The 21,249-nt window shown below is 42.9% G+C and overlaps 1 protein-coding gene across 2 annotated transcripts in view; it reads right to left on the bottom strand.

Moving 5' to 3' along the window:
- CIMIP5 (ciliary microtubule inner protein 5) overlaps nucleotides 1-21,249 on the bottom strand; it is a 224,023-nt gene that overhangs the window by 24,082 nt on the left and 178,692 nt on the right. For both annotated transcript variants that reach the window (XM_069605968.1, XM_069605967.1), the window contains one exon: nucleotides 11,186-11,225. In XM_069605968.1, the coding sequence (XP_069462069.1) occupies nucleotides 11,186-11,225 (40 nt within the window). The remainder of the gene's footprint in view (nucleotides 1-11,185; nucleotides 11,226-21,249) is intronic.

Here is a 21,249-nt window from a genome sequence, read left to right as displayed (position 1 = left end):
TATGTTGTTGTGTTAATTTGTTTCATGGCGGTTTGCTGAAGGGTGCCTTACCGATAGTTGCCATTCCAGTTTTTAATAAAGATGGTGTGTTTTCCTCAAAGGTGTCTTGAAGTGCTGTGTGATCCTTGAGGCTTGGGATGGGGTGGCCATCTAGTGCCCTTCACAAAAGGTGGGCATTCTGAGAGAGCCACTTGCATGTACTGCATGTACACAGTCTGCTTTACATGCAAACCCCTTGTGTTGGTAACGTTGTGTTGTCGTTTTCGTCTGGCCTCTTGTAAGCCATGGTTTGGTTGTGATGGTAGGTTTGGGAGTTATTGAGAGATATAGATGGTTTTTTTTATCTTAGTTGAGGTCTCTCCCTTCCTTGTGGTTCTTGGGTGAAATTCCTGGGATTTTTGTACGTGAGGGAATCCGTGGTTTATTGGACATTGTTTCCTGCATTGGAGTCATGGTCATTTGCTTATTCCCTTATTGTCCAGGTAGCTTTTCTATTGGTGAGCCATTTTGAAGTGTCTTATTTGCGTTTAAGGACTGAATAATTTCAGCAGAAGCATTTCTGGCAATTCGTTTTGCATTGGGGCTGTGCACCACTTACTGTTGAGAGTTGGTGGTTGCATTGCAATTGCCTTAAAATAAGAAAGGGGACGAGGGGTCTACTGGTGGTCATTATGGCGATAAGGCCATGCTGTCCCAAATGACGACTTTTAAGAGTGAGTAATCCAATTAATCTTGTGCAAATGCATAGCTACCTGTGTGCGAAAAAGGTATTTAGCTGCTTAAAGCAATCTGTGCAGCAGTTGCCTCATTACGACTCAGGCGGTAAGGGTTTTACGGCGGCGTAAACAGCGCCGACCCTTACCGCCTGAGTACGAGGTCCCTTAGCGCCATGGCGGACTTAACACCTGCTTTTAGCAGGTGTTAAAATCCATGGCGCTAAGGGACCATGGAGTTAATTACGCCACTGTAATTTACTGTGGCGTAATTAACGCCTTCCCCACTCCCATTATGCCCTATGGGGCAAAATGGGAATGGGGAAGGGAAAATGGGAAAATGGGCATTAACCGCCCCGCCAAGGTTGGAATGGGGCGGTAAGTCCGCCTACCACCATGGCGTAAACGTAGTTTACGCCATGGTGGTAAAGTCACAGCCCAGGCGGTAACTTACCGCCTGGGTCGTAATGAGGCTGTAGCCGTAAAGAAATTAATATAGCTGTGCAGACTAGTCTCTTTCTAGTTGTAGGCAATTCATTTGGCTGTGCAAGGGTGAGACTGATTGTGTAATAGTCAATTTGTGGAGCAATTATACTGGCTGCGCAACAGTTAATCTCGATTTGCACAGAAGAAATTGAAATAGCTGTGACAGAAAATCTAGCTGTGTAAAAAATAATAAACTAGCTGTGGAAAATATTAATCTAGCTGCAAAAGATGAACAAATATAGATGCAACAAATGATTTGTGCATAGGATCCATCTAGCGGTGCAAAAAAAGACCTGTTGAGCTGTCAGAGTTAATTTCTTGGTGAGCACAAGGGGCTCCGATAGTTGAATGTGTCATTTCCAGTAAAGTCATCATAGGAAACTGTAGTAGTAATATAGAGAGGTCTAGCATAACAATAGGTGAATGGTCTTCAAACTGAGTGTCAGTCACCCTACGGGGCCCTGGAAGATGATCCGGCTGGCCATTTCAAAAGGGGGAACAGGGATACCTTTTAATAGGACATACAAGCAGTTGTGGCATTTGGGGGTAGGGGCAGCATATACATGTCTGGAAACCACTGCATTCCTCTGTACATCTTGAGGCATGCAAAATGTAAAAATAACTGTTTGCGTACTTGTTTTTTCAAATCATTGTGGCAAGCGGGAATAGATATATAAAAGTGTGCGTTTATTTTGAAATTATGAAATGTTCTTCCCTTGATGGGGAATCTGGTAGTTGACAGCAAGCCACTGACTGTCAGGCCCATGTCAAAGATGGATGCAAAGGGAATAAACACAGCAGACACTGGGAAAAATGAACCCACGCCATTATTTTTGACTGACCAATGTCTATGCTTTACCGGCTAAAACGGACTTCAAAAGGTAAAGAGCCCGTGTATTGCAAATGACTATGACTCCAAGTAAATCCCGTAGGGATTTCACCAGCCGTAACTAATTGGCGTCACCCGCTCTGCTGCTCCTGCCACAGTCCTAGTCCTTTCAGTGGAACAGTGTGTTCTGCCTCGTCCATTGCAATGGCATGTGCATGGGACTTGCTGTCAAGGCACTCCATAATGTATAGAGATCTGTGATGAAGTCGCGTGGAATAGGCCATTTGTGGAGGACAGGGAGACTCAAGGGGCAAGTGGAATCGCCTTGAGTTGTATATGATGGATCCACCAGACTCTAGCCCTGTCCCCAAACTCTGGCTTAAACAGGTACTAAAGGGGCTGATGGTAAAATGGTAAAAAACAAAAAGGGCTATTCCATGTCCAGGAACAGAACGTTGAACAAATTCCTCAGCTCTAAACCCTTGTGTCAATACACAACAAGGTTCGTTGGTGTTTACAGATGGAAGGGGGCGCCCTCTATGCTTTCCACGGATCATTGTTACAACCGTACAGCAACAATGTCTACTAGTTTCGGCAGCTCGCAATCCTGTCCACAATGATCCAATGAAGCAGACTGCAAGCGCTACACAAATATAGCACCAGGTGGCCTTTGATTTGTACCTGCAGAACATAGAGTAGCGTTAAGTGGCGAGCAGCAAGGAAGCCATGGCTGTTCTGCCTGACTCGAAGACTGCAGACAGGACTGTTAATCCTTCAGCCCACACACTAAGGAGCCATCCGACTAGCAGGGAAACCCAGGAGCTAGGGAAGCTGCAATACCCAAGAAAAGACATAGGGAAATATGACAGAGATACACACACACACACAAAAAAAGGGGGCGGTAAAAGGAAACTTTTGCCAATTACATGAAATATGCCCCAGCCCTGGCCAACCTGTTTATGGGCCTTTTTGTGGACAAGGTTGTATACAAAGATGAAGCATACAGCGACAGGATGAAACTATGGACACACTATATTGATGATGTCCTACTAATGTGGAGTGGGACAGCAGAGCAATTTCATGAATTCACAAATAGAATCAACCTTAACAATTATGGCATACAATTTACAGGTATATGTGATAACAGCACAATCCTTCCTAGACTTAACAATACATGTGGATGATTACAAACTTGAGACATGAACCTTCAGAAAAGATACCGAGGTCAACTCAACACTCCATGAAAGTAGTTGCCACCATAGACCTAATATACTCAACATTCCGACAGGCAAGTACATTAGAGCAAGACTGAATTGCCAGAAACAAGAGAAATTTGAAAAGGAATGCACACTATTCAATTCTAGATTTTATCAAAGAGCATACACAAGAGACCGTGTCAAACAGGCCTACAAAAGAAGCAGTGAACTTACACAAGATCAGACACTAGAAGAACCAGAAAGAAGCCTTCCACTAAACATCAACAAAAAGTTGGTTTCATAACCAAATACAGCAGTAACCACCACGTCAACACCAAGATTTTAAAAAACCATTGGCATCTACTCAAGCTAGCCGAGAATATCAGAGACTATGTGGATGACAAAGCAAACATTATATTCAGAAGAGCAGACACACTCAGAAACCAACTAAGTCCTTCACTATTACCTAACATTACAAGTACAATGGACAGTACATGGTTACAATCAGAACACATTGGATTCAGAAAATGCGGTACATGCACCATGTGCCGATTTGCACACTAGAGGACTAACACATTTATTGACATGAATGGAAAATAAATTATAATCAAGCAAGGAATTAACTGCAGGACAAAATGCGTGGTTTATGGCATCATATGTAAATGTATATTGGAAGTACTATAAGAGAACCTAGAACACGCATCAGAGAACATTTGGCCAAAATTGGAAGTCAAGATCCGAAGTTCCCTATTGCCCAACATTGGCAAACGCACCAAATGGAAAATAAATCAGAAATGTGATTTATTGGGCTGCAAAAAATTGCTCTTAGAAGAAGAGGTGGTGACAAAGAAAAAGCACTCAGACAAGCTGAGGCAAAACTCATATGTAAATTGAACACAACTGTCACAGGTCTAAATTCTGATAACGAGATGGTATCTTTTCTGTAGATATGGGATTTGAACATAAGGTGAAACAAGAAGAGAGAGTGAATAGAACTGTCACAACCACAGCAGATCTATAACATACCATATTATCATTATCTCTTGGGCTGTACCCTTACAAAATGTTGTGCAGAAGTCGCACATGACTCAGTGAATTGACAATGATATCTGGTAATGTTAATTGATTCAATGTCATGATCTGGAACCACATAATGAAACTGACTAATGCATTGTTTAGAAACTGATTAAGCAATTACATATCTGATACATATTTACTAAATATGAGGCATCCTAAATTGGTACCGAACTATGCAATTAGTGCATTTCATATGAGACAGGCACGAAATATTTACACATCAAATGCACACTAATGAAGTGTCCACAGCACAGCAGAGTCTTAACAGACCAGGTTACCGCATTGCTGACACTATTTTAATTTGAACCCGCATAACATGATATGCAGAATTTGTATCTGAAGTAGGGAATGGATAACTTTAGCTATTATTGACAACTCATCTGACTTCTGTGAACCAGTATCTCACATTGAGACCGATTAATGCACTTCTGGCAATATGTTTCTGACAAACTTGTTCAACTGATATATATGACTATCAAATATGGGGAAGCTATGTATGTGCAACTAATTATGTAAGTATCATACTCTATATGTATGGGCATAATAATCTCATATGTTACCTAAATGCATGCAAATTGCTAAATGCTCCTTGCAGCTGGAGGTATATATATATATATATGTATATATTTATATATATATATATATATATATATATATATATATATATATATATATATATATATATCTATATATATATATCTATAGATAAAATTAAACATAGATGGATACTGTATGCATTTGTACAATGAAGATGTACGCGAGTATACAAAGATTGGGATGCTTAATATTCAGTTCATAGCTAAATACGGCATGGGATGCCCAAAAGATAGCGTCCAAACCCTGAGATTAGACTAACATCTCTCCCTAAATATGGCGACCGAGTACGAGTAACGAAAGCAAAAAGGGACACATGCTCCAATGTTGCCTTGGTAAGCAAGCACAACATATACATAATGGCGACGGCAACCTGCGTCCTAACACCAAGCCAACACGGGGAATCAGAACACAGTAGTGGTAAGAGACTGTCTACAATTTTCGGATTTACAACCAACAGCAGCTCTAACTATAGGAACGAAAGCATTTGATTAACCATTAAGACATTAACTATCCATTACTAGATAGATTGCACCACGAAGCGCACACACTCTACAGGGTGAGCGCTCCATAATTTGAAAAAGCATGCATTTTTTGCATTTTTTCTTGTTACTCGAAAGATTGTACCACAAAGCGCACACTCTACAGCAGGGGTGCACAACTGATTTTGACAGAGGACCGAAAGTACCTTACATGAGGGCTATAGTGGGCCAAAAAGTAAATGTGGGCGCGGCGGTAGGCGGGACGTGGCAGGAGGCTTTTTCAACCCCCAATTTGTATTAAACACATGGAAAAAGAATGTTTTTGAGGGGTAACGATTTTTATTTGCATTTCAAACTTATATTTTGTACTGCACATTTTCTATTGTTATAATTTATTTCTATTTAGTTATTGTATATCATCTGTTTAATTAAATTATATATATTTTATTGACCCTTGATTGGACATTCCGTTATTTTGGACTGCCATAGTTTGCTGTTTGGGTCGCCCAAGAGGAGTATAGCCTTCGTTGAGTCAGGTTTCCTCAAAAAACAAAGGATGTACATCTCCTAACTGTGCCTGTTTTATCTTTATTATTGGGTGCACTCTTGGAGTGCAACACTATGCCCCATGGCTCCCTCAACCCACAACCAAACACTATGCCCCATGGCTCCCTCAACCCCCAGCCAAACACTATACCCCATGGCCCCCTCACCCCAACCAAACACTATGTCTCATGGCTCCCACCCCCAACCAAACACTATGCCCCATGGCCCCCTCACCCCCAACCAAACACTATGCCCCATGGCCCCCTCATCCCCAACCAAACACTATGCCCCATGGCTCCCACCCCCAACCAAACACTATGCTCCATGGCCACCTCACCCCCAACCAAACACTATGCCCCATGGCCCCCGAACCCCCAACCAAACACTCTGAAACATGCACCCATACAGACCCGAACGCCCAGCCCCCAAATCAGCATTCTCAAACAAGCACTCATACAGAACCGAACCCCCTACCCCCCCAAATAAGCACACTCTCAAACATGCACCCATACAGACCCGAACCCCCCACCCCCAACTCAGCTCACAAACTCTCAAGCATGCACCCATACAGACCCAAACCCCCCATCCCCCAAATCAGCACACTCTCAAACAACCACCCATACATACCCGAACCCCCCAACCCCCGAATCAGCACACTCTCAAACATGCACCCATACAGACCCGAACCCCCCACCCCCACCTCAGCACACAAACTCTCAAGCATACACCCATACAGACCCAAATCCCCCACTCCCCAACTCAGCACACAAACTCTCAAGGATGCACCCATACAGGCCCAAAACCCCCCACCCCCCAACTCAGCACATACACTCTCAAGCATGCACCCATACAGACCCGAACCCCCACCCCCAACTCAGCACACAGACCAGAACCCCCCACCCCCAAATCAGCATACAAACTAGCAAGCATGCACACATACAGACCCTGCATCTCAACATACACCGCACTTACACTCCAAAACAAACATTCATGCACACCCGACACCCCCGCATCTCAACATACACAACACAAACATTCAAAAACAAACACTCATGCACATCCGACACCCCCGCACCCACGCATCTCAACATACACAACACAAACATTCAAAAACAAACATTCATGCACATCGGACACCCCCACACCCCCGCATCTCAAAATGCACAACACAAACATTCAAAAACAAACATTCATGCACATCTGACACCCCTCCCACCCCCGCATCTCAACATAACCAACACAAACATTAAAAAAAACATTCATGCACACCCGACACCCCCCACCCCCGCATCTCAACATACACAACACAAACATTCAAAAACAAACATTCATGCACATCCGACACCCCTCCACCCCCGCATCTCAACATACACAACACAAACATTCAAAAACAAACATTCATGCACACCCGACCCCCCACCCCTGCATCTCAACATACACAAAACAAACATTCAAAAACAAACATTCATGCACATCCGACACCCCCCAACCCCGCATCTCAAAATACACAAAACAAACATTCAAAAACAAACATTCATGCACATCCAACACCCCCCCACCCCCGCATCTCAACATACACAACACAAACATTCAAAACCAAACATTCATGCACATCCGACACCCCTCCACCCCCGCATCTCAACATACACAACACAAACATTCAAAAACAAACATTCATGCACACCCAACACCCCCCCACCCCCACATCTCAACATACACAACACAAACATACAAAAACAAACATTCATGCACACTGACACCCCTCCCACCCCCCCATCTCAACATACACAACACAAACATACAGCAAAAAAAACCCGACACACAAACACAAACAGACCACTTACCGGAGACGTGCTGGAGGCCAGGTAAGCTGAAACGCTGGTGAGGTAACTGGAATCGTACTATGGCTGGCGTGGTCCAAGGCTGAAATGCCTTCCGGCATCAAACCTTATGGACCACGCCAGCCGTGGTGCTGGCACTCCATTGGTGCAGCACACACGCACTACATGGCTCGTAGGAGCGACGTGGTGCATGTGCACTGAACCAATGAGGGCCAGTGTTTTGTCCGGCCCGGAAGACAACAAAGACTTTCCTAATGGAGGGCGGCCGATGCTGCTTGCGGGCCGCCCTCCATTAGGAAAGTCTTTGTGCCTCGCGGGCCGGACAAAAAGGCATGGCGGGCCGCAACTGGCCCCCGGGCCATATGTTGTGCACCCATGCTCTACAGGATGAGCGCTCCTTAGTTTAAATAAGCACGCATCCTTTGCATTTTTTCCTTTTGTATGTAACAACTACAAGCGGAATCATAGAGTGTTACCAGGACAACTGGCAGCCTATTATTCTGCCGGCAAGAATATTCACAAAAATGCGCTTTCTAGTTCAGACTGGACAAGCGCGTACTAAATTCTTATAATGTATCAATTTTTCACAGGGATCTAACCCTTCAAATTGACACTGGAATGAACTATTATTAGAAGACCAATGGTAAGGTGAATATATATATATTTTGTGCACGGTTTCTAAACCAACAGTAATATAACAAACCACGATGCGTACCTATTCTATTTTGAATCGAACAATTAGCTACAAAGGAACTTGGAACTACTCCAAGAACGATTCCATTACCTATAGCACTGAATACTTATTATGAGCTGCATAACCAATGCAATTAAACCGCTCTTAATTAGAAAATTGAACCAGGATTTGAATATAGATTTTTACAAACATCATATTAACAATTGTGAATTCACTTACCTATGTTACAACACCTTCGTAACCCAGCCTTTACATTTTTCATGTTGATTTATTATTTTTTGTCTCTTTTCTCTAACCTACTAACAATCCTCCCCTACACCAACCCATGATTTTCTGTCATACAACAGTACGTTATTTTGTTTGATTGAGTATTATTGTACGTGCCTATACACAATGGTTCTATTGACACATTGTATTTACACAGAGTTTTCTTTTGCTGAGATTATAAAATGCTACATGTCCGGATTTGAAAAAGGCGGCGAATGCCGAAACACGTGTCATCACGAGGGCACACTATGATGATTTTTCTCATTAAACATTGATGGTAAAAAACGTAACTGGCGCAGGTCTACATGAGTATTTGTGTTGTTCTATATATATGACATTTTTTGGGCTTTTTACCGCCCTACTCACCAAGACGCAACCGTCAAGTAAACCTATGGAACAGGCTTTAGATAACGAAACAGATTACAAAACTAGTAGCAAGTAGAAAGGTGTCGCCAACAAGACCAGCCTTGTAATGAATGAAGCCTCTTTTGGGGTTAATGAAAAAAGGTATGAGTGAAGTGTCATTTAGCTACACTCATACATTTAACATTGGGCCCTTTGCTTTTTTTAAGCTAATGCCAGAAGCGCCATTTAGCTTCGCTGCTACACTCAACATGGGGAGTGGAGATTCTTATGAGGTCTTTGCCAAATGGTAGTGAAACGCCAGCCCGTTAATTGGTTTACAGCCAGCAGCTGACTGGTCAGACTCTAAGGGGTTGGAAAGCTGGTGGTTTTATTTGCAGGAAGTGTTAAGTAGAAGGATCTAAGATATCATAGAATAAGATGGAACCCGGCTGAAATTGACCGGGATAGGAGGAAGCCTGGACAACTATCATTAAGAAAAACCTATTTTGTTTTTACTTAAAAATGCTCTCAGCATATACTCTATTTGGCAGAGATATATATTTAATGGGACTATCTACTTGTGCCTATATTTTATTGGGCTGACTTCAAATCGAAAGCCTTCCACATGGAAGTCATGAATATGAGAAATCCTACCGTATGTCATACATATGTGATTGAGATTGAAGACCGATAAAGGCAGCCTGTTTTGTATTTATTGCATGTGTATGTTAATAATAAACAATCAGGTAAGGGTGTGTTAAGGATTTAAACATATTTGATCAATACTGAAACGATGAAGCCTAATCCATAATGATGGTAGGCAACAGATGGGCCCTGGAGCCTAATCCAGAGTAATGATTAAAAACATAAAATTACAAAACATGGGTGAACATTGCTTTATATTAAAGCTAGTGTTTATGATTACACATAAAGTACAGAAAGGGTTGTTTTAATTTGATTAGACAGCATTATTTCTCTGACGAATATTATGAAATTGAACATTTGTGAAACTTTCAGATGTTCCTTTATGTATAAAGAAGCATGCAGAGATTCTATGAATAAGGTAAACAGTCTTACATTCTGACGAATACATTTGAAATTCTAAGGAGAGTGAAGATTCTATTGCTGTCAGTCAGTTTGAAGTCTTTCGATTCAGTCACTGAGGCTCTAGTGTCCGATATAAGATTGCCCCATGGAGAGGCTACCTGTTACCTCCCCCCATTAAAAAAATTATAACGAATTGTGCCACCTGCGGGAGGGCCTCAGGTGGCTGGAAGAGCGGGCGCAGAATGTATATTCTCGCCCAGGGTTCCAGCCACTTGATTGGCCAATGGCCTTTCCCAGGGTGCAAATTATCATTTTGCCATAATAGGATCCTGATCTCTGGGAGTACTCCATTGTTGTGCTGTTCTATAATGGAGAAAGTCCAGTACTGTCCCGTAACCCATCATTTTCTTTCATTCGCAGAACTCTGAAGTGGCATTTGGGAAGCATGAACCGTACATAAGAAAAGTAAATGTGCACTATGCATGGACTAAGTTGCTTGTAATCATTATTTATTGTAATGTGATACTGCCCACCCAACCATGAGTCGGTAATTGTTTAGAATGCCTATATGAATCATGTTTGGTGAAACTGCTTCATAATATATGTGATTCATCTCGACCCATCCATGGGCATTATGTGTTTCTAACAAGCACCTCTATCCATTCCATGATAGGGATGATAAATGTGTTGAACGGTAGAGGTGACATGTAGAATCCTTCTCCCTACGGTGCAGTGAAAGGGTAAATGCGGATGCCCCTTGGTGCTTTACCGGATGGTACACCAACGTTTCGGATTTCTTGAAGACCCTAAATTACCTTTCACGCCATCCCTATGATCTTATTCAATGGCAATGGTGGATGCATGACTCAAGTGTATCCTGCATCCCTGGGAACAGGAGATGATTAAATAAATATAAAGTATGTTGTCCGAAGTCTCTGACACATGTGGGATTAAACATAAATGCTTTCTTTCCAATGTGTAAAACAATCACTGCAGTGAATTTGTATCTATGCAATCATGTTGTAGCTTGGTCGCCAAATTTGATATTAAAGCTGCATTTAATCTTACCATGGAATCATAGAACTTCAGAAACCCCCAATTTTCATCCCTGAAAAAGGAACATCCAAAAAACAGTTAATTAATCCTCTTTTTAGTTAAACAATAATTGGTATTGTTTTCACAACAAACAAAATCAAAAAATCACTTTCCCAACATAACATGTGTGATAACATTTGTGATTTCTTGATTCAATGTAGTTCTTCAGTGTCTGACTCACATTTTGGACAGGAATTGTGATTTGAATCACAAACTACTTCATTGTACAGGAACAGAAACATACTCGGGGCATGATGTGTCACTGTGCTGCCTGTGTCTATGTATTTTTAAATGGCTTGTATCTTGTTCACTACAAATAGACTCACATATCGTCATTGTTGCTGCCTGCACCATGTGTCCTCGGTGCTGATGGAAGAGCAATACGAGGATCTTCCCTTTATGGTATACATAGAAAATGAATTATGTTACTTGATAGGAAAATACTTAATTCATGAACAAATGCATCTTTAGGGATTTTCTAAATGAGATCATTTATGCACATTTCCTGTCTACCGGGAGGAGGTCGTTCCAGAAGTGGAGGCTTGGACCGAGAAGCATTGGACTTCTCTTCTGAGCTGTTTGGAAAGCACCAGGCGGTTGGCAAGTCTGAGCTCCTTGGCGAGGGTCTACCCTGTAAATGTCCCTTGTCGAAAAGGATGAGATGGTGCCTGTCAGGAACTTGCTTGTCAGACACAAGAATATGAAAGCAAATCAGGCTCAAAGAAAATCAGAGGAGGAACACACCTTTTGTTTAAAACGTTGCATTCTGTATGTGGCCAATTGAAGATTAATGCCTGCATTACGTTTCCTTAATCTTCATCACTTAGCGTCCATGTCTTCCTCATCACAGTCTTTTTGAAATGAGACTCCCACGTAACAGGTGCCTATGACACCCGATGAACAATCGGTTTTCACTAGTCCTTCCTCTATTGTTGTTTTCCTTTCTACTTCAGATCTGAAGTTCACAAATTCTCATGAAGTTATCCCTAAGCCACAGGTGAATGGGAGTGTTGGCAAGATGGTGAAGTATAAGTCCAGGAACAATGAAGATTACCTCCTCCATTTTCTTTGTTAAAGTCTTACGAAATGTTGATTCACTGCAGAAATCAATGCCACATTTCATTTAGGAGATGCCTGCCCAGTACTGTATTTTCTTTGATTTCTGGGACTCGTCCTGGATTAAAAACTGTTGTAAAAAAGAAGAAAACTGCAAGTCACAGAATTAAATAAATATATAGTTTTGGACAATCATCTCCTGAATAGAATACGGAATGTGGCCATGTATTTTGTAAGACAAACCTTATATAACAGAATTTAAAATGTAGCCATGTATTTTGTAAAATACGAAAAATGGCTCCAATCCCAATACAAAGACAAAGACCCCTAAATGATTGGTTACATGCCCACTTCCAACGAATCTTTTAATTACAGAAAACAGAATGCTACAAGATATGAAAGAGGACACGCAATGGAATAGAGCATTTTTTGGAGATTGTGGAGCTCTAGCGGGATATATGGGACCAGTGACATATATATACATGAAAAAGAGAGAAAGATCGATCAATCACTCTCTTTCTCTCCACTAGCCTTTCCTCATTTCCAGCGCAAGGATTGCTCCAAGGAGATTGCTCTCTGTGGCCAGCAGTTCAAATGCCCAGCTACCGTGAAAGCCTATGTGTGTTATGGCCCCATACCTCTCGCTGCGGAGCTGTTGGGAAAGTGACAGTAGAAGGCCAAAAAGGCAAGCAAATAGATTGTTTCTGCCCTGTGCCTTTGAATCTTTGACAATGCCCTGCCAAGCAGTGAAATGGGTGGGAAGACATCAGATCCAGAGGTTACTGTAGAGACAGGCTGTCTGGGACCTGCTAGTCTTACTTGGAGGCAAGCTGATGTGTACTTATCTGGCACATGGTTGGGTGCAGTCAAAAGGTGAAAAGGGAGAACTTGATGATTCTTCATGCATGCAAGATATGCTGCTGTCAGCAACTCCATGTTGCTCTTTGCCCAGGCACAAATGCCCCAGAAACGTTGGTAGTAGTTAGATTCATTGTGGATGCAGAGTGGTGCAGGGGTGGTCATTGGTGGTACAGTCTGTATATCCTGTCTAGTGGTGAAGGAGGTGCCTGGCCGGCTCTGTCTCCTTTCTACAGCATATATCCCCCAGTGCAGCGCAGAGTGCTGCGTGGACACAGAGTGGCGATTGTTGGCCCGTGGGGAATCGTGTATCGCCATGAAGTTACCTCCGTCACTGCAATGGTTAAACAAAGATCTAGGGTAAGCAACGTGAACTGAACAGTTGGTTAACATGCTATTTTGTATCACTCGCTCTCGGGCGCGGTTTAAAAGAATGATTGGCATCGAAATCCCGGCGCAGAGCGGGGAGAAGCTCAAAGCCATCTGCCTGCACTCGGCTTGTCAGTGGTGCTGGCGGAATTACATTACATTACATTTATAAAGCGCTCTATGGGCCCGTAGGCATGAAGGCGCTAACAAAACAAAAATAGCAAATATACTACTAACATGGGGCCTCATTACACGGTAGGCTGTAACCACGGTGCTATTAGCGCCATGGTTGCCGCTGGTATTTTACCGTGTCCGCCTTGGTGGATGGCGGAATTACCGCCCTACTCCAAGGTGAGCGGGGGCGGTAATTCCCCATTCACCAAGGCACTTCCCCATTCCCATTTTTGGCCCCATAGGGCTCAACGGGAATGGGGAAGGCGCTAATTACGGTACTGCAAATTGCGGTACCGTAATTAGCACCAACGTCCCTTCTCGGGCCCGTTCCTTAACGGCTGGTAAAACCAGCCGTTAAGGTCGGGTCCCGCAAAGGGACCTCGTAGTAAGGCGGTAAGGGTTTACTGGTATCGGTGCCCTTACCGGTACCGGTAAACCCTTACCGCCTACCGTGTAATGAGGCCCATGGTCTCCTATACTAACCTACACAAGTAGAGAATAACCAAACATAGAGAAAAACCAAACCTGTTGGCCGGATACTTGCAATATAGTGCTGCCCCGAGGTACCAGATTATGGAAAGAAAAAGGTTTTAAGTTCTTTCTTGAAGCTGGCTAGGAGTTTATGTTTGCGCAAGTGATCTGGAAGTAAATTCCACAAGATGGGGGCTTTGAAGGAAAAGGCCCCATTCTCCGCTTTTGAGTTTTTTGGTCTTAGTTGCTCCAGTAAATTGTGATCTCCAGATCTTAGCGCTCTAGTGTTTACTTTATCCTTCATATAGCATTGAAGATATGGAGGCATCATTTGCATTCTACATTCAAATGTTATAACCAATGTTCTAAATTTGAATCTAGCCTCCACTGGAAGCCAGTGCAGACCCCGCTTGGCTTCCGAAACATGTTCGTGTCTGGCATGCCCCACTACAACTCTCACAGCACAATTCTGAACCTGTTGTAGTTTCTGTAGAGCCAACTTGCTGATGCCTAGTAAGAGACTGCAACAATAATCTAATTTGGCCCCTATTATAGCTCTTGCTATAGTTTCAGCACTTTTCTGAGTTATAAGAGGTCTCAGGTGTGATAACAGTTTAACATAATAGACTGATGAAGACATGACCGAGAGCACATGTGCTTTCATATTGAGGGACTGGCCAAGGGTAACGCCCAGTATTTTTGTTTTTGGAAGTGGGCATATGATATCAACCCCCAGCGTGAAGGAGCTATAGGCATGATTTAATACCTTCAATGAATGTGGAGAACCCACAATCATTAGCTCAGTCTTGGCTCTGCTAAGAGCCAAATAAGTATTCAACATTCAGTTTTCAATTAGGCTGAAAATTCTATTCACTTCTAGCTCATCTAGTTCATGGTAACCGGTTAGGTACACCACACATTGGGTGTCATCAGCGTAATTTGAAAAAGTTACACCCTCCTGCTCTAGCATATAGAACAATGGGGCCATAAAAAGATTGTATATACATGGTGAGGTGCTAGCCCCCTGTGGAACTCCAAAGAGAACTGGGATTGGATCAGCTTTGGCATTGTCCGAACAAACACTACTGTCTCTATGTTCAAGAAAAGAAGCGATCCAAGAAGCAGCCTGGTTAGAGAAATTAGCCACTTCCTTGAGCCTGTTATTCAATATGGAGTGTTCGATTAAATCGAAGGCTGCAGATTGATCCAGGGATATAATCAAAGAGAGGCCGCTCTTATCCATTTGTGTTAATAGCCTGGATTTTAATTCCAGAAGAGAGGTCTCTGTTCCAAACTGTTTTCTGAAGCCTGATTGATGAGAGTGCAGGATTGGATGTTGATTCAAATGTTCAGCAATCTGATCGTAAGCAATCTGACGAAAATTGAGTATTTGAGATTGGGCGGAAATGTAAAGGATTATCTCTTGACAAGCCTGGTTTCTTAATGATAGGGGTAACTTTAGTTTGTTTAAGTTCCAAGGGCACTTTCCCTTCCTTAAGTGAAGCATTAACAAATATACAAATTGCTTTGACTAGGGATGGAGCACACGATTTAATAATCGTGTAAGCACAAGCGCCGCCTCTACAGTGAGAAGGTTTCATCTGACCTATTATTTTTTCTAGTTCCCATTCGCTTATTGGATGGAAGTTGAAAATGGGGATGTCTGGATTCCTTATAAAAGCATTCGGTAGGTAGTATCCGAAGAGGCCAGGGTCAGTTTCTTTTTTTCAAGCATAGTTGCTCGGATGTTATTCAGCTTACTTTCCAAGCCATTTTGGATTAGTTGACACCAGTCCTTATCGTTTGTTTCCACTAAACCCTGCTGAGCAGGTGTGATTTCCTGTTCCTTTAAAATTCTAAACAGTTCTTTAGTATCAGAAACAGCATTCTTGATACGGGTGTTGTGGAAATTTCTTAGCCAAGAGTAAAGCATTTTTGTAATCCAGGGCATCTTTCTTATAAGCGGTTCGCGCAGCAGGATTAGGGTCACGTTTCCAGGCATAATAAGCCTTCAGTGAAACTTAAGTTTTCTCAGTTCCTCTGAAAACCAGGACCTTTTATTGATATTACATTTACATATCTTTTTAAGTTTAAGTGGTGCTAATTTATCTGAAATGCTAACCAGATTGGTAGTTAGCGAGGTGACCATATCTTGAATTGTCAGAGCTTTTTCAGGTGCAAAATCAAGTGTATTGTCAATCAGAGGTTCTATATTGGCAATGGTCAATTGTTTTGGATTACATGAAAATCTTTACTGCAATATGTGATTCTTTTTGGTTACAAAAGGTACTTGAATGGTAAAGTTAACAAAGAAATGATGCGACCAGGGGCAAGTATTCGAACTAACCTGACTACAGGAGGTATTCAGTACACATAGCCAATCTAGTGTATGACCCAAAACATGAGTTGGGGACCACATGCAATGGGAAAAACCTAGACTGCTTAATGAACCTTGTAATTCTAAGGCCTCATGATCCTGCACCGAACCCAACCAATAATTGAAGTCTCCCAAGGTTATAAATCTTGAAGTGATTTTAAGCTGCGGAACAAGGTAATTATTAATTGCTTCTGATACATCGATTTTTGAAGAAGAAGGACGATAAATTAAAACAATCACAGATGGTTTCGCGGTTCTGATCTGACTGAAGAGCCCGCCGGAACTGCATGGCTAATAAAAGTGGGGAAGCACATTTGCCTTTACCTTGTGCAGAGAAAACCTTTAAAGGAAATGAATTTGGTAGATGCGATTTATGGAGGCTAGCCCTACCTGTTACATTGGCCAGGTGCGCCCCAGGACGATTGGAGGGCATAGACGTGTAGTCTTCAAGTGGATACGCGTAGGTGATTAGAAACATCTGAAAATCATCATCATACGGGGCCCATAACACAGTTTTTACTTCACACTGCAAAGGGTTTGCTGTTGTCACCCAGCTGCATGCTAGTATAATTATGAGTATTATTACTATAATTATCACAACGTGCCTGCGGTGCTTAGTGATTCTGCATGCCTCCGTTTCACCTTGAAATGCCTCCTAAAAGGATTTCTGATCTACGCTGAAAGGGGAAGGCTGCTGATTGCACAGGTGATGAAGCCTAGTGTATCTGTGCTTCTGCAAAATAATCCTGGAAGTACTACCCAGAGGGTTGGTGAAAGCGTTTCCATAATACAAGTGGAGCCTAAAATCACAACGTTTTTTTTAAAGTTTCTGCAAAGAATCCCCCTCCTGAAATTATCTCAGTACATGTTTGGGACCAGGATAGTCAGTAAAATCATGTAAGTTCTGGAAACACCTCAACTGAGATTGATAATATTAACTTTGCTTAATTGATGTCTGTCTTTACAAACTGAGGTGCACCAATTACCTTGCTCGGCTATCCCTCAAGTAGTACCTTTGGGGTCTGTGGCCGACAATGTGAGAAGTGACCCAGTGCTGGTATCTTCGGTAAGCCAAAGATGCTCGTGCTCCCCTACGCTAATAGGACTAATTGAAGACTCGGTTGTTGAGGATATAAGTCTAAGTCTTCTGGGAGAGTAATCGATTGACCACGACGGCCCTATGTCCATTGAAGAGAATGATGGACTGAATCTACAAAATGAACCCATTTTATTGTAGTATTGTATTGTACCAGAATATGTAAAGCACAACTGCGGCTCGTAGGCGTCTAGGTGCTGTGCAAAGACAGACATTCCGGGAGGGAGAACGGTCAAGGAAGCAGAGAAACTGTGTTAAAACAGAAGAGACTTGCGCTTGCGGAACGGCAGATACTCCTCAATTTGTCTAAGGAAGAGAGGAAGCCCATTCCATTCTGGAGCCAGAACCAAAAAGGAATGGCCCCCAAATCGAGCATGCTGATGATGGGGCACTTTCAAAAGCACATGGGAGTAAGATCGGAGGGACCTGACGGGATAGTAGAGCTCCAACTTATTTTTCAAATAAATGCTGCCTGTGCCATGAAGAGCCATGTGTGTCAAAGAGAGGGTTTTAAACTCCACTCGGGACTTCACCAGCAACAAGTGAAGTTGTCGTAACAGGCCCACAGACGGGGTCCACCTAGGAGCATTAAGGCTTAGCTTAGCTGCAGACTTTTGCAGTACTTGCAGCCACTGCACCTGTTTCGGCTGTCCCAGGTAGACCCTATTACAATAGTCCAAAGATCCCATGATCGCTGAGGTAACTACCTTGGTCCGGCAATCACTGGTGAGAAGAGGAAGAATAGGCTTTACTTTATGTTTTCTAAAACCAGTATTGCAAACTGCTGCTATCTGGGCTTCACGGGAACCGGAAGGAAGAAGCCTCACCCCCAGACTTTTCACAGACATACTCGGAGTAGGGCATAAGTGAAAGGTGTCTGCCAAAACTGGGAGCTCCAGGTGTTAGTAGTAGTCTGGGGACCGAACACAAGAACTTTGTTTTTTTCCAAGTTGAGCTTCAACCAGTTAGCGGAAATCCCTTTGCCAATACAAGATAAACAATCTCTCAGTTTACAGGGAGGCTAATTGGTGGGGGAATCCAGCCGAAACACCAGCTGAGTGTAATCAGTATAGATATAAAAGTGAACCCCAGACTGCGAGATAAGATCTGCCAGTGGGCGTAGATATAGATTGAACAAAAGTGGAGAGAAGGACGATCCTTGCGGCACCCAACAAAAAAGAAGAGAGGGAAAAGAGTGACAGGCCTAAAAAGAAACAAACTGAGTATGCTCCGAAAGAAATTAGATGAACCAGGCAAGAGGAACCCCTGGAATCCCTGCCTGCTCCAACTGGGTCAGGAGAATGCCATGGTCCACAGTATCATAGGCTGCAGAGAGGTCGAGAAGAACCTTGTTTAGCATCTCCAGACTTTTCGAAGATAGCAGCCAGCCCATAAATCGACATGTATTGCTGGATCTTTTTGGTAATGTACTAGCGCTGCATGTCCTCCAGAGCGGCGATCTTGACTTTGTGGAGCAGCTGGAGGGATTCACGCTCTATTGTGACTCAGGTGCATTGTAAGGATTCGAAAATTCCTGCCCTGGTAGAAGAAATGCAACATCCCTTTTAAAATGGGGCTAACATCTGAAACAGATTGTTATGAGTGAGAAGCACCATCCACAGGGTAATCTAGCAGGTTCACAAGAGACTGTCCAGTCTACAACAGCTGATTTTAAATGTAAGGTGGACTCTCTCCCACCTAAACCGGTGGTACCTAGGGCTCCCGAGGAGGTAATGGACAATTCTCATGGGGAACGGCTCCAGTCCTTCTTAACAGTCCCCAAGCAGCATTCCTACAATCTCATTAACTATTTGTTCCTTGAATACTCAGGGCCATCATCACTTATTTCGAGAGGGTGGCTCTCTTAGTTTGTTTAATTATCTGGATATAATTCTATGCCAAGAAGCATTGCTAATGGGGGGAAGCAATGTTTGATGGATACATGTGCTTTGCATAACCAGCCAGAAAAGGTGTTAAGGGACGTCCATCTGGGGGCCTATTGACCCTTTGCTCCAAGTCATTTGGGGCTAGGGCTTCGAATATAATTAATATCAATCCACATGTCTTACTCGTAGACATCGAGTTATATGATGGCTATACATGTGTTGGTGCTAAATCTCTACAACCCACCTAGGGGTCTATATAGTGAAGTGATTCAAATGGAGATCTAAAAATGCATTATTTCTGACTGAATTTCCAGGCAATGTATTTGATTATGGGAGGGGATTTTAATTCACCTTGGATAGCATATCCTGTAAATGAGATTAGAGGGGTAATGGTGGCACTGAAGGAATTTAAACGCTCTAAATGAAATGGTTCTGCTCCCCTGTGGACGTCCTTCTGCTTTGATCTAGGGCCCCAAATGTTTAATGGAGCAACGGCCAGTGATGTTCCAGCAGCTAAGACGTGGCAGAATGACGTAGCTAAATCAACTATTGATTTTTTTGGGGGGCATTGCTCTTTATAACAACGCAGAAAAATGATGTGTTTCACAGATCATAGTGATCATGTGTTAATGAAACGTAAGATAAATAAAAAACCTATTACAACATTAGAACGAGATAGTACAGGGGATGTGAAAGTGAATAACACCCTGAGTAGAATAGGCTGGTCTGATCGTAATAGCGAGGCAATTACGAGACACATGAGTGGATTGAATGTGGTGCATAAACAATTTGAGTGCTCTAATCGAATAATAGAATGGGTAAGATCAATCACCAACTTGCTCCTATGTAGAGGGTGAGGTACACTATTAAGACAAGGGGGTGTCCACACATATCGATATGATAAAGCTACTACCCTTAAAAAAACAAACTCTGAGACCGAACATTTCAAAAGTGAAAAAATAGATGTTGATAACTGTAACAGACACGCAGCGATCAGGAGGCTTAAAAACTCCTATTGCTCCTGGTTAAAGTGGCACCATCTATATTGTAGAACCTCTGGATAACGTTGATAACAAGCCACTTTCAAAAGCACATGGGAGGAAGATCTGGGGAACCTGACGGGATGGTAGCGCTCCCATATATTTTTCACATAAATGGCGCATGTGCCATGAAGAGCCTGATGCGTCACAAACAGAGTTTTAAACTCTACTCAGGAGTTCACCGGCAACCAGTGAAGTTGTCATAACAGGCCCACAGACAGGGTCAACCTGGGAGCACTGAGGGCCTGCCTGGAGGGACTTGTATGATGTAATCTGTAGACACAATATGAAAATGTCTGTGGCAGCTATTTAAGAGCAATAGTTCATCGACACAAGCGGTAATGACCAATCCTGTTGCTAGCAACGCTTGGGAAGCATTTGACTGATAAATTTGCTGCGTTTAAACCCCCAACTCTGTCTATATTATGCTCACCTGGAATCCACGGGGGTGCCACACAATACTGGATGGAGGTCTAAGCGCTATCCCGGACGCCTCTCTGCTCGGTTATGTGCCAGACGTTGGGTAGCACCTTAGGTTTTTGTGTGTTGAACTCTCCGTCCTGCGTCTCTGTGCAGGCGCGCGTGGTTGGTGTGGGCGTTCCGTGGACCTAGTTGCTTCACTGGTCCGTGTGCTCTTACGTCGGGTCCAGACTGGCTGTGACTCTGACTCTGCTTGCTGTCTTCCAGGTGAGTTATAATGTCTTTTCCGT

The sequence above is a fragment of the Ambystoma mexicanum genome, chromosome 4p (assembly GCF_040938575.1).
Source record: "Ambystoma mexicanum isolate Mex_15411 chromosome 4p, UKY_AmexF1_1, whole genome shotgun sequence".
Classification (NCBI taxonomy): domain Eukaryota; kingdom Metazoa; phylum Chordata; class Amphibia; order Caudata; family Ambystomatidae; genus Ambystoma; species Ambystoma mexicanum.
The sequence above is the reverse complement of the archived record's forward strand: the minus strand, read 5'-3'. Positions and strand labels throughout refer to the sequence as shown.